Source organism: Rutidosis leptorrhynchoides, chromosome 7 (assembly GCF_046630445.1).
Source record: "Rutidosis leptorrhynchoides isolate AG116_Rl617_1_P2 chromosome 7, CSIRO_AGI_Rlap_v1, whole genome shotgun sequence".
Lineage (NCBI taxonomy): Eukaryota > Viridiplantae > Streptophyta > Magnoliopsida > Asterales > Asteraceae > Rutidosis > Rutidosis leptorrhynchoides.
Genome location: NC_092339.1, coordinates 82,489,739 through 82,502,339, shown reverse-complemented (window position 1 = coordinate 82,502,339; position 12,601 = coordinate 82,489,739). Strand labels below are relative to the sequence as shown.

At 31.6% G+C, this 12,601-nt stretch overlaps 1 protein-coding gene across 1 annotated transcript; it reads right to left on the bottom strand.

The window, feature by feature from the left end:
- Window positions 1-5,476: 5,476 nt before the first annotated feature.
- LOC139857558 (probable 1-acylglycerol-3-phosphate O-acyltransferase) lies at window positions 5,477-10,469 on the bottom strand. The gene is made up of 9 exons (XM_071846373.1): window positions 10,091-10,469; window positions 8,994-9,230; window positions 8,319-8,365; window positions 8,048-8,166; window positions 7,762-7,922; window positions 7,418-7,527; window positions 6,940-7,039; window positions 5,891-6,014; window positions 5,477-5,770 (listed from the first exon to the last, which is right to left on the bottom strand). Exons 1-9 carry the CDS (start codon window positions 10,330-10,332, stop codon window positions 5,645-5,647), a joined length of 1,266 nt encoding a protein of 421 aa, XP_071702474.1. The 5' UTR covers window positions 10,333-10,469; the 3' UTR covers window positions 5,477-5,644.
- Window positions 10,470-12,601: the final 2,132 nt, after the last annotated feature.

The following is a 12,601-nucleotide window of genomic DNA, read 5'->3' as shown; positions in this document are numbered from 1 at the left end:
CGGTGGTGGTGGTGTAGGGTGAAGAAATGTGAAAAGTAGGAAAATTGAGTGATCGATAGATAAGGATGTAACCTTCCTCAATTGTAGTTGAAACATAGCATATATAAATTGTTTATCATATGCAAGTGGGTAATATGATAATAATACATAAAGTATTATAATACATAAAGTAATATAATATTTAATATATATAATTTTAAAACGTGCTTAACCTTAGCCGCCGGTCTACTATTGTTTTAATTTCATTTACGGACTAGATTTCGTGCTTCATTTGTTAATCAGTGGCGGATAAAAGTCTTCGAAAAAATCCCAAATTTTTAGATTAACTATATTTATTTATTTTGGTCATTATGGTATAAAATTCGATCTTTAATTTGTTAAATAAAAATTACATTAATTATTCACTCCCAACCCCAAGTAAAATATAAAAAGTTTTAAAATTCAACAAATAGTTCCTTAATACATTTTTAATAAGCCTAAAGTTTATAGAATTCATTTTCGTATCATCGTTTATTTTAAAATCATATAAGTCTGAATTTAACTTGTGTAATATCGATCGATTGACAAACGAGTATTATTATCGTTTACTAATTAAATTCGAAATCATATAAATATACATTCAATATACCTTACATATATATATATATATATATATATATATATATATATATATATATATATATATATATATATATATATATATATATATATATATATATATATATATATAGATTTATTTTAATATCATATATTATTTTATTTACATAATTAATTAACTCATATAATATTTTAATTTATAATAATTAATATATATATATATATATATATATATATATATATATATATATATGTATTTATATATTTATTTACACATAATGGTTCGTGAATCGTCGGGAATAGTCGAAGGGTAATTGATTACATGATCACAGTTCAAAGTTTTTGAAACATCAACATTATAGACTTTGCTTATCGTGTCAAAACTATATAAAGATTAAGTTTAAATTTGGTCGGAAATTTCCGGGTCGTCACATTATCGATTAGTTAGACAACTTAAACAGATGAGATAGCGATTGATACAGAATATGTAATATCTGTATTTATATTTATATAAATCCGAATTCTATATAATTGTTATACTAGATTTTGTACTATTAATTAATATTATAAATTTATTAATAGAACCTATTAATATTATTAATTTTAATAGGAACACTAATAATAATAATCATAAAAATAATAATAATAATAATAATAATAATAATAATAATAATAATAATAATAATAATAATAATAATAATAATAATAATAATAATAATAATATAGATAATAATAATAATATTAATAATAATTTTATCAAAATTATACTAATAATAATAAGAATAAAATTAATTATAAAAACGATGATACTAATATTATTAATGATAACTATAATAAATTGTATTATTTTAATAGTAATAAAATGATGATTTTTAATAGTAAAAATGATAGTAATAATATTATCTAATAATAATACTAATATTGATCATAATAACTAAAATTAGAATTTTACTACTAGTTATAAATATAACGATATTAATAATAAAGGTAATAATAATATCTAATGGTAATACAAATAATATTTAGGATATAACAAGTTATACATATCAAATTTCATACCTACATAATGTCTATAATATATCTAATACTGATATTAGTTATTAATATTAGTAGTCATAATAATGAAGTAATAATATTACTATAACAATTATAATTTAACTTATAATTAAACTTATTATAGTGGATATTAATATTACATATTATTAATTATTTAATATCATACATTGAATATTCAATAATCAAATATTATAATATAGAAATTATATTTTTGTAACAACTTAATAATTTTATGTATTACATTAGATATTCAATTAAATTCATAGATTGTATTTTATTATCTCAAATTATTATATATGCTTATTCTTATATATATATATATATATATATATATATATATATATATATATATATATATATATATATATATATATATATATAGTTATTTACAAACAATTGTTCGTAAATCGTCGAGCACAGTCAAAGGGTAATTGATTACATGAATATAATTCCAAAACTTTCGAGACTCAACATTATAGACTTTGCTTATTGTGTCGGAACATATAAAGATTAAGTTTAATTTTGGTCGGAAATTTCCGGGTCGTCACAACACTCATCCTCCTTATCTAATTGTTTTACATTATTTATTGTATAGAGGTGTTTTAAAATCGTTGTTTATTGTTAGAGGTGTTTTAAAATCGTACTTCGAGGTAGAAAGACTACAATAAATAAGGTAATTCATAGTGATATTAACCAAAATGCAAAATATGTTTTTTCTTTGAATTTCTAAGGGCACATAGTGTGCATATTATGATCCTGTACGCTTAAAATGTAGTATTTGAAAACATGCTTACACTCTTTTATTATAAGTGGGATTTTATGGTGTCTAAAACCACAAAAAAGTAGTGTTTGAGATCATATTAGACGATAACTCAAAGAATATATGTAACAATAGCAAAACAAGGCCAATTTTAACCCGTTACCATTTCAAATACTAACTGATATGACCTATTGAAAATAAAGTATTGATCCAAATTAACTATACTTCAAACTATTGGTTCAATATGCCCAAGTTTAAACGCTACCACAAACATAATCTGAAAATGAACATGAAGCGTCGTAAAATAACTGAATCATTTGAAACGGTTTTTGAGTAGCCGTGCAACGCACGGGCTCAAAACCTAGTTATAATATAAACTCAACTCTCTAGATTAATCTAAGAGCATAACTGTAAATTTATGAGACAAAAGTGTATATAGATCAAAAGATGATGTGTGATGATCACCTCACTTTTCATTTCGATAGATGCACGATTATATTTTAATATAATTATTCAAAATACCCTTTATATACATTTATGTGTAAAATAAATAAGTGGAGGTGTGCAAAAATATGAAGGGTATTTTGGGAAACAATGTAAAAAATTAGTGAATATATTAAATTTGGATATGGAACATTGAGTTGTAGCTCAGCTCCTGAATCTCTTAGCGAGAGGTCAGGAGTTCAACTCCGTTGGGCTGCAAAATTGCACTCATTGTTATCCCTGACCTGAAATATCCATCCGGGTCGCTTTTCGCTTAGTGTGGGGGCAGCGAGGAGGGGGTTTTACCGGCCATGCCCTCAGATTGGTCTGAGTTTCCTTCAGGGCAGTAGTTGGGGCGGGTTATGCAACTACAGGAGATGAACACGTGGGTGGTTAAGTCACCCCTGGATGATCCCAAACTGATGTAAAAAAATAAATAAATAAAAAATTAAATTTGGATATGGAAATATCAAACTCAAAATGTAATGAAAAAGTTAAATGATATCTTAAGTTCTTAACTATAAATCTCTATTATTAGCTATTATTAGCTTGAAACTGATGTTATTTACTAAAATTAGGGGTCTTTGGATAGTATATTTATAAAGTATAAATGCTATTTACAAAAAATCAAAATAGTCTTTAAAATCTGATCGAAAATTTAATCCGAAAAAGGACATTCTCTTATACGCAAATCTCTTGACCAAGAGATTGTTGTGTCGCAAAGTCACAAACCACTTGTGACCAAGCGACTGTCAGGTCGCAAGGTCGCAAGCTTGTTGCATATGAGGACTAGCGAGACACTCCGGTTGTGATCGAGAAAAACCGATCGCGATCAGAATTTTCTCGGACACGGACCATACACAAATTGCTAGTGTCATGCGTGGACTATAATTGCAATTTTTTTATTTTTTGGGTAAAACATAATAAATCTTTTTTTGAACAGTTTGATAAATAACCCATGTTTTTATGTACTATGAGCCGTTTTGAAAAATTATGATTGATCCATAGTTTATTAAAATGTAAATAAATGTTCAAAAATTTCTTATTGCTATCTAACGCGTATCAAGAGGTTATATTCATTCACCTTTAATTTTATTGTGAAACGTGAAATGAAATGTTTTAGAGACTCTTCACTCATGTTATACAAACATTTACTTAAATAAAAACTTAGTTTTTGTTAGTGTGTCTGAGCTTTTTGTATTAGTGGCCCTCTTGCAATTTACGTAAATATTGGTATTTCATTTGTGTTGCATGGCTTGCTTCTTGCAACCCATGGTTTTGTAACTTCACTTATTTCTAATAAAATACTATCTTGGCTTTCAAAAAATTAAAAACGTAGTTAGTTGGTTGTGAAGAAAGTAAATATCTAAATTTATTTGAACCGTTGTAAAATAATTACGTAAATGACAGTTGTAGCCGCTTGTGGATGGATTTCATTGTATTCGTCTAATTAGATAGCTTTTAGTTTTTCTTTAACAACGTTAGAAATAAACCCAAATCGCAACAACCTTGATAGTACAGTTGAAGATTGGGAAAAACACCTCCGATCAGAGGCGGAAGGTAGTTACATGCTAAGAGGGCCATGGCCCTCCTCATTTTTTAACTACTAGTGTAAAATTTAGTGATAATTTAGGATGAGTTTAAGATTTTTCTCTTATGGTCCTCCTAAAATTTGATGATATTATCTTCTAGCCCTTCCAATCTAGTTGTTGACGTTCCGCCACTGCCTCCGATAAGCTAATTGCAAGCAGTACCAATTAGATCTCGGCCCTTGGAATCGAACATGCGCCTACTCGTTGAGGACAAACTGGCCGCCTCTCGTAATTATTCTAGCTCAGAATGTAATAATATTATTGCACGATCATCATATAGAATTAGGGATGGGATAGGAGCTAAATTCCCGCTTAATTCTTATGGATTTGTTCAAAATAAGCCATCCACATATATTATGTCTTGGTTTTGTAGGCATCCATTTCTAAAACGATTTTATAAGTCATTAAACTTCGTATGTTGTTCCACATATATCAAATTTGGCTAAAATCTCGCCAGAAAAATGTAAAAGAATGCAAATTAGTGGCGAATCCATCATGAAAATTCAATAGAGTCCCAAATTTTATTCAAAGATAATTATTATTAATGGATACTTTATTGGTTGTTTACATTCAAAAAATTACTAACTTTAGAAATATATGGGGTACATACCCTTTACCCAAAAAAAAAAAAAAAAAAAAAATATTAGTGATGTCATATACAATTTGAAGAATACATGATATAATTTTTTTTAGTAATGGGGTAATAGGAGTATAGGACCCCACACCATTGCCTTTAAACTCGCCGTTGCCGCAAATACTCGTGTGTTTGAGGAAGAAAAAAAAACTAAAATATATGGAACAGTACATATATATGAGCATTTCCGTTGAGTGATCAGACGGATTCGCTATACATGTAACATGTAGAATTGGGGATATGGGTGGCAAAAAAGAACAAAAGGGTGACCCTCCAAATATATAATCCCATATTTTCTATTCAGTTTGATAAAAAAAAAATTACTAATTAACTGAAATTGAAATTAATTGCAGTATATCAACCCTTGAAATATTAGCAAATAAATACATTTATGTACATTATGCCAATAGGCATGCACTCAATGCTAAGATACAATCTACACATTTGCACAACAAGGGTGTTTTATATAAAAAGAGTGTAAAGGACAATTTGACATGAATAATAAATGGCAGTTGCAGAATGTTATAACGTTGTGATGCCTTCATCAAGAGGATAGTTAGTCGGATGTGGTGAAAGAAATCTCCGGCAAGCATGCAATACCGCTGAGTGGAATCCTTTGGCATTGTCTAGGAACACAAAATGACCCGCCTGCAGATCATGATTTTAAATAAGCATAAGTCAATATCATCATATCATTTCATACTATCCTTAAAAAATCTAAATCAGCCCATTTGTGTCTGTACACAAGGATGGTTCCGAGAAACAGACCTGTGGTATCCTCATGATTTCGCAAGGGACTTTCATGTTTTTCCGTGCGGCTTCCGCCCCTAAGTAATCCATCCAATCTTGGAAACCATATATAAAGGTTGTTGGCACTTTCCACTCAGAAGATCTGCACCCGGAAGATAAAGGAGGAGTGACGTAATTACCATTTGTGTCACATAAATCACCAATAGTAAAGACTGCATAATCTAGAGGTGGTAAAATGGGGGACTCAGGTGACGAATTGAAACAAGTTAAAGTAAAAGGATGTGTGCTTAGCAACAACATTTTAAGGGATTTTTAGAGATAAGATTTCATAATTTAAGAAACACTATCAACAATCCATGTAAGGCATACACAAAAAATAGGAATTCGTGAAAAAATAATCCCTTAAAATAGAAGCTCTTGAAACTAGCTTCTAAAACTAATCTCCATCCAATGGTGCCAAACACACCCAAAATGTGCAAGTACGGATCGATATAGACTGGTCAGATACATAAACTTAAACTATACAATTAAAAAAAAAAACTTATTAATAATGCATAACAATAACAACACTCAATGTATATATAAGAGTGCAAATGTAAATAATATGTTGAATACAGATACATAAATAAACTATACTATTACTAAAATTTTACTTCTATTTTATAAAAAAGGTTTTATGCATATGAATACACCATGGATGAATTTTGACCTGTTGGAGACGGAATATAACCAAACCAATCCAGTTATAAGTAAATGAGATGACATTGCCATCTCTAGCACAAACTACACCATCTTCAATTCTAATGTAGGCAACCTCCGTATCTTAATCTCCTAGGAAATACAAAGGTTCTTTCCCTATATTCGAACTCTCTATCTACCTACTAATAGTTGAACTTATAAATTTAGTAGCATAAAACATATGTGAAACAAAAGGGACAGGCTACTATTATTTTCACAAATTGAAAGTATAGTCTTTACTAACCAGCTAGTCACGAATAGCTACTCATTCAAAAAAATCATATTGAGAACATGAAAAGAAACTTCATGATATATATATAGAAACACACCTTTGTAATAGAGGACTCCGAGCAAATGCCCCAAATGAAAAAATATGCTTCAAACATAGTTCTCCACTTGCCTTCGCCACCGAAGTGTGGTACACGTAATCTTCAATAATAATAATAACCATGTCCAATATCAAAAATGTTTTTTTTTTCGAAATAATGATATATTATAAAGGTAGAAAGATGAGTGGTTGGTTGGGTAACAATTTATAGATGGTCACTTTTGGGCAAAGATTGGAACAGGGAAGGCTGGGTCAGACTGGGTTGACCAGCTAAAACTTTTTTTTTCCTTTCCATTTATCCTTTTTATATATAAGAGAAAATCAAACTAAGGGCAACTTTCAACCTGTTCAACCCATTTGCTTCTAGAAAAAAAAAAAAAAAAAAACCTTGAGATAAAACATAGCACCAGATTTGACGCATTCATAAGTAATGGTCAACATTACCCCTCTAATATGTAAAAAATGGTCACTTTAATCACCTGTAAGTAGCCTGGACTCTTCCTCGGCCAAAGCTTCACCAGTTGAATATTGGCCAAATCTTGCACTTGTATACTTGTGAACAATATTTGGACCAAAAGGACCTAAACCTCTGCATAATAGAAGCCCACATACAGCACATTTAAATTGATTAGGTATCATTTATTGCAATAGATAGAACATAAATTGATGTTTGTTATGCAAAAGATTGAAGTATCTCAATCAGATTTTGAACCATAGCACTTAACCATTCTGTTTTATCAAACGTACCCTTAGTGCCATTTAAGATAAATGTTTTAGATAAACGTACGCAAAAGAGTATAGCATCAAATGAGTATTTTATTACCTGACAACCTTCATAGGGGTAAAATTAGACTCCCATAAATGATTTAAAACAGCACCTTTCCATGTTGCTTGAAATTTAGCAAGTCGCTCTGATTTATTTTCAATTTCTGATGAAAACCCAGCAGGTCCTACCAAAATCAGATGTTGTACGTGCTCCGGGTGCTTCAGCATTATCAATTATTTTCAAGGAATCATTAACGGAAAATGGATATTCCACAATATTTCTCTTAGCAGGAGATACGTAATTTTCTTAATTATTTATAGGTTATAATCAGCAGGAAGCTTACTTTCAGAGCGTATTTAGCTGCAACGTACCCTCCAAATGAGTGCCCAAGTAAAACAAAGTTGCTAAGATTTTTAGCTTTGCGCCATTCCTCCAAGGAATCAATAAACCAAGCCTCAGTTTCTGCAAGAAGGAATCAAACAGTTAAAATTTACCATTTGAAGCTGCATGTGTATTTGTACTCGTAAAAGCTGAACTTCAGCAAGATTGAGTACTTTAAAGCTGGAAAGAAGTAAAAGCTAACTAATGTGCAAGCACAATATGAAAAAAACAACCTTCAGTACTTTTGCAAGTGAAGTCGGGCCTGCTAGATCCACCCCAACTGCCAAAAAATAAAAACAATCGGAAGTAATAAGCTAAAAATTCGAATTCAAATATAGTAGTAAAAGATATTGAAAACCTACAGCTATATACAGGAGAAATAAGTGTTGTCAGCTTTTTAATAGCATTAAATCATGATGCAAGAGACCACTTATGATAACATCAGATTGATAAAAACTCATGTCGTATGAGAATGGCTCTCAAGTTCTTGTACTAGATCATAAAATATGACATTTTATGTTCCAGTATATTTCTATTGAAGAGAGCACATATGAGTAAAAACCTCAGAAAAATGAAGCGTACATCAATCTCTGGCACCATTTGAAGGAAAATTATACAAGGCATGTAATAAAAGACCCAACAATAATACTAAAAAGGAAAATGCTAAACGTAGCCCTTAGGGCTACGTTTAAGCATACCAAAAATAATTTTATTCCATTTATATAACTCAATCATGCCATGAATAACATTAATGCCAAAGTTATATAAGGAAAGTCGATATTAAAAAAGGAATATTTATACTTTGTAATTAATTAACCGGAGTTTTCAAACTTAAATTTAGTATACTTAAGCGTAGCCCTAAGGGCTACGTTTAGCATTGTCCAAAAATAAATGTGTAGTGAACTCACCCAAGCTGATCAATTGCAATCACCTTAAAGTGTTCAGCAAGAGCATCAAAATTTCTAAAGAAGAAACCTTGAGAAGATGCATATCCATGCACCATTACAAGTGTAGGAGATCCCTCTTTGCTATCGAACGTAATAGTATTAATAAACCTTGGTTCACTACTGGCAGAACGAAACCAACTGACTTTAGACCCTGGTGGACCAGATCCAATATTAACTAGCTCTTGAGTATACGGCGTCCTGTTATTTGATCCAAGAAAATTATCATAATCTAAACCAACAATAGTCATAAGCAGGTGCACAGATGCCAGTATGCCACTTGTTCTTTGAACCAATGTGCACTCTATACAATTAATAAGCACAAAGCACTTCAAATTATAACATAACTTCAAATTATATTACTGAAAAATTAGTTAATTAGAGACTACGTGATGTTAGACCAAAAGCTGCAGACAACAGATCTCATTTGATGTTAGGATTTAGGACCCAAACAAGACAGGTGATTTATACTAATCACCACACCCACAAAAGACAAACGAATAATTAAAGCATAACGAATAAAAGCATAAAACGACACGGGATTTAACGTGGTTATATCCCAACTCCAAAACACGGAGAAGGGTTTACTCCACGGGCGCAAACCAGAGATTTTTCACTATAAATTTCGTGCACACATTGTATGGGTTACATAGGGTGTTTATATAGGCAAATCTAAACAAGGAAACAACTTAACGAGCAGGAAAACTAAATTCTAGAATTTTCTCCCGTCAGAACCATTCTCGCGACCGCCATGAAATTCTGGTGGTCGCGAGTTTTGTTTTCTCAGCACAGATGTGAATGTGATTCTTGCGACCATACCTCTAAACTCGCGGTCACCAATTTCACAGATTCAGCAAACCTTGTTTAATTCGAACTTCGCACTCCAACATTTGACTCTAATGATAAAATGAAACCTAAATGATTCACATACATACAACATATAACACATATAACAATTAATAATAGAAATTACACTATTTATATAAGTACATAATAAGAAACTGATGATATAATAGGTAACATAACACAATTTAAAAAAAAAAAATTAGGTATGTGATTACTTTACAAGAGATAAAAGGCGTTTTTCAGCGGATATAATGTGATCAGCTGAAGTAGGAATCCAACGAAGAACAGACGGCCATAGCGATTTCTTCGTTGATGGAGTTGAGCTTAAACTGGAAGCTGTCGCCGTCACAGTTGCCGTTACAGTTGCGGTTGCCGGTGCAGATGAATTAATTTCCTCCGCCATAGCTTTTGCCGGAGAACTAGAAATTGAACGGCTCACGCTAATTCTAGCACTCATACGCTAGATTCAGTAATGCTTTATTACTTATATGATCGGAATTTCAACAGCTAACTGGTAACGATCTGAAACAGGTGAATATTGTCGGCGGTTAACAGCGGTCGTGGTAATTAATTTTGACTTGTAAAAGAAGAAAAGAGAGGGGAAACGAGTAACTGAATCCAAATTAGCCACGAAAACCAGTAGAGTATAATTATAATTTTAGTTCCTTAACTACTTTTTAATGTGCAAATTTAGTCCTTGACGATTACTTTTTATAGTTTTAGTTTATAATGAACATGAAAATTTCCTTTCATTTTGGTCGGCAAGTCTAATGATGTTAGTACTAGAAAAAAATTCGAGCGCGCGTTGTTGTGGTTGTATTCAACGCGCGGTCGAATTTGCATATACGTTGTTTGGTACCTAATATATCTAGTAGGTTGAGTTGCTTGTTGTACGTGTATGTATATATGTATGAAATATAGCCCGAAATATTTAATATTTTTTTAATGATGTCCGTTTCGCGTATAGTTAGTCGCTTTGTATTCGTAAAATTATTTCGAATTGAACGGTGATCTCGGAAAGATTTAACTCGCACCGAGCGAGAAGATAGGGCCCGTTAAAAATGTAAACTATATAAAATTATATATTTACACTTTCAACCCGTAGAAAAATGTAAAATTGAGGGGTCGTTGTGTAAATTGAGTCAAAGTTGAGGGACCGATTACAGTGTGAACGCAAACTCAAAACGACAATCCGAAACAACTGAAGCGACGAAATTCTGGGTGTGTTTTAGTATATAGGATAATAATAATAATTAGTAGGTTTAACTGACCAATGTAATTTTTAATTTTACTTCTTATGATAAAGCTGTTATTATGATTAAATACTCGTAGTAATTACAATAGATGCTATAGGAAGTACAGGATAAACACAATCTGTACTAATAGAAAAATCTTTTTCAACATGGAATTATCCAATTAGGTTAAGTTAAAGGTTTGATCACCAATTGAAGTAAACTTGCAACTTGGATCATTCATCGTTGCCATTTTGTTTTGTTTCTATCCATAGTTGAAACTGTCTATGTGAATGGAGATCGATAGTTGTGATAGGATTGTTAGAAATATAATACAAACCATAATCTCGAGTATTAGGTTAATGGTGGCTCGATGGTACCGCCTAAAGTGAAAGAAATCTTAATCCATTTCATTAATTGAAAATGAGGGTTACAATACAGAGTGCTATATATACAGTCCTATTACAAAGTAACCACAGGTGGTTAACATAACAAACTAATTAACAAACTCTAACAGTAAAACAACTAATTAAATCAAGCTAATCTACAGTAGGTAAAATGCTTGGCATGCTTAGTGTAAGCACTTGAGATATCCTTTACTCCAAAGCTATATACAGAATGAACAATTGACTTTGTAGAGTCAACATTGGGTGTTGACTTCGTTGACCCTGCATCATCATGTGATTCATTTGTTACACCTTTACCCCCCCCCCCCCCCCCAACAAGTAGGCAGTGTGAAAGGATCACATGTGCCTAACTTGGACAAACATGTATGAAAAGGTGTGTAACTCAATGGTTTTGTCAAGATGTCTGCTGCCTGGGCCTTTGATGGTATAAATTTTGTTTGAATGATCCCAGCTTTGACCTTATCTCTCACAAATTGGCAGTCTATTTCAATATGCTTGGTTCTAGCATGCTGAACTGGATTAGAGGCAAGATTGATAGCTGATTCATTGTCACAAAATATCTGGATGGCAGTGGAAGTCTGAATTTTGAAATCTTTCAACAAGCATTTCAACCAGGTCAATTCACAAGTACAATCAGCTAAGGATCTGTACTCAGCCTCTGTAGAAGATCTTGAAACCACTGGTTGTTTCTTGGATCTCCATGAAACTAAGTTGGACCCCAGGAATACACAATAACCTGATACAGATCTTCTAGAAATAGGGCAATTTTCCCAATCACTGTCACAATATGCTGTTAGAGTAAAATTTGGTACCTTGAAGAAGAAGATACCTTGGCCTGAACTTAGTTTGGTGTATCTAAGTACACGTGTTAATGCTTTCATATGAACCTCTGTTGGTAAGTTTGTAAACTGACTTATAGCTTGAGCAGCAAAGGTTAGGTCAGGTCTTGTGATAGTCAAGTAAATGAGTTTGCCAACTAGGGTTCTATAGAGTGTGGGATCTGGTAAAAAGGGTGATGATGTGTCATGTAATTGAACCTGAGGATCTAAGGGTGTTGTTGCAGGTTTAGTATTGGTGAGGCCAGCAT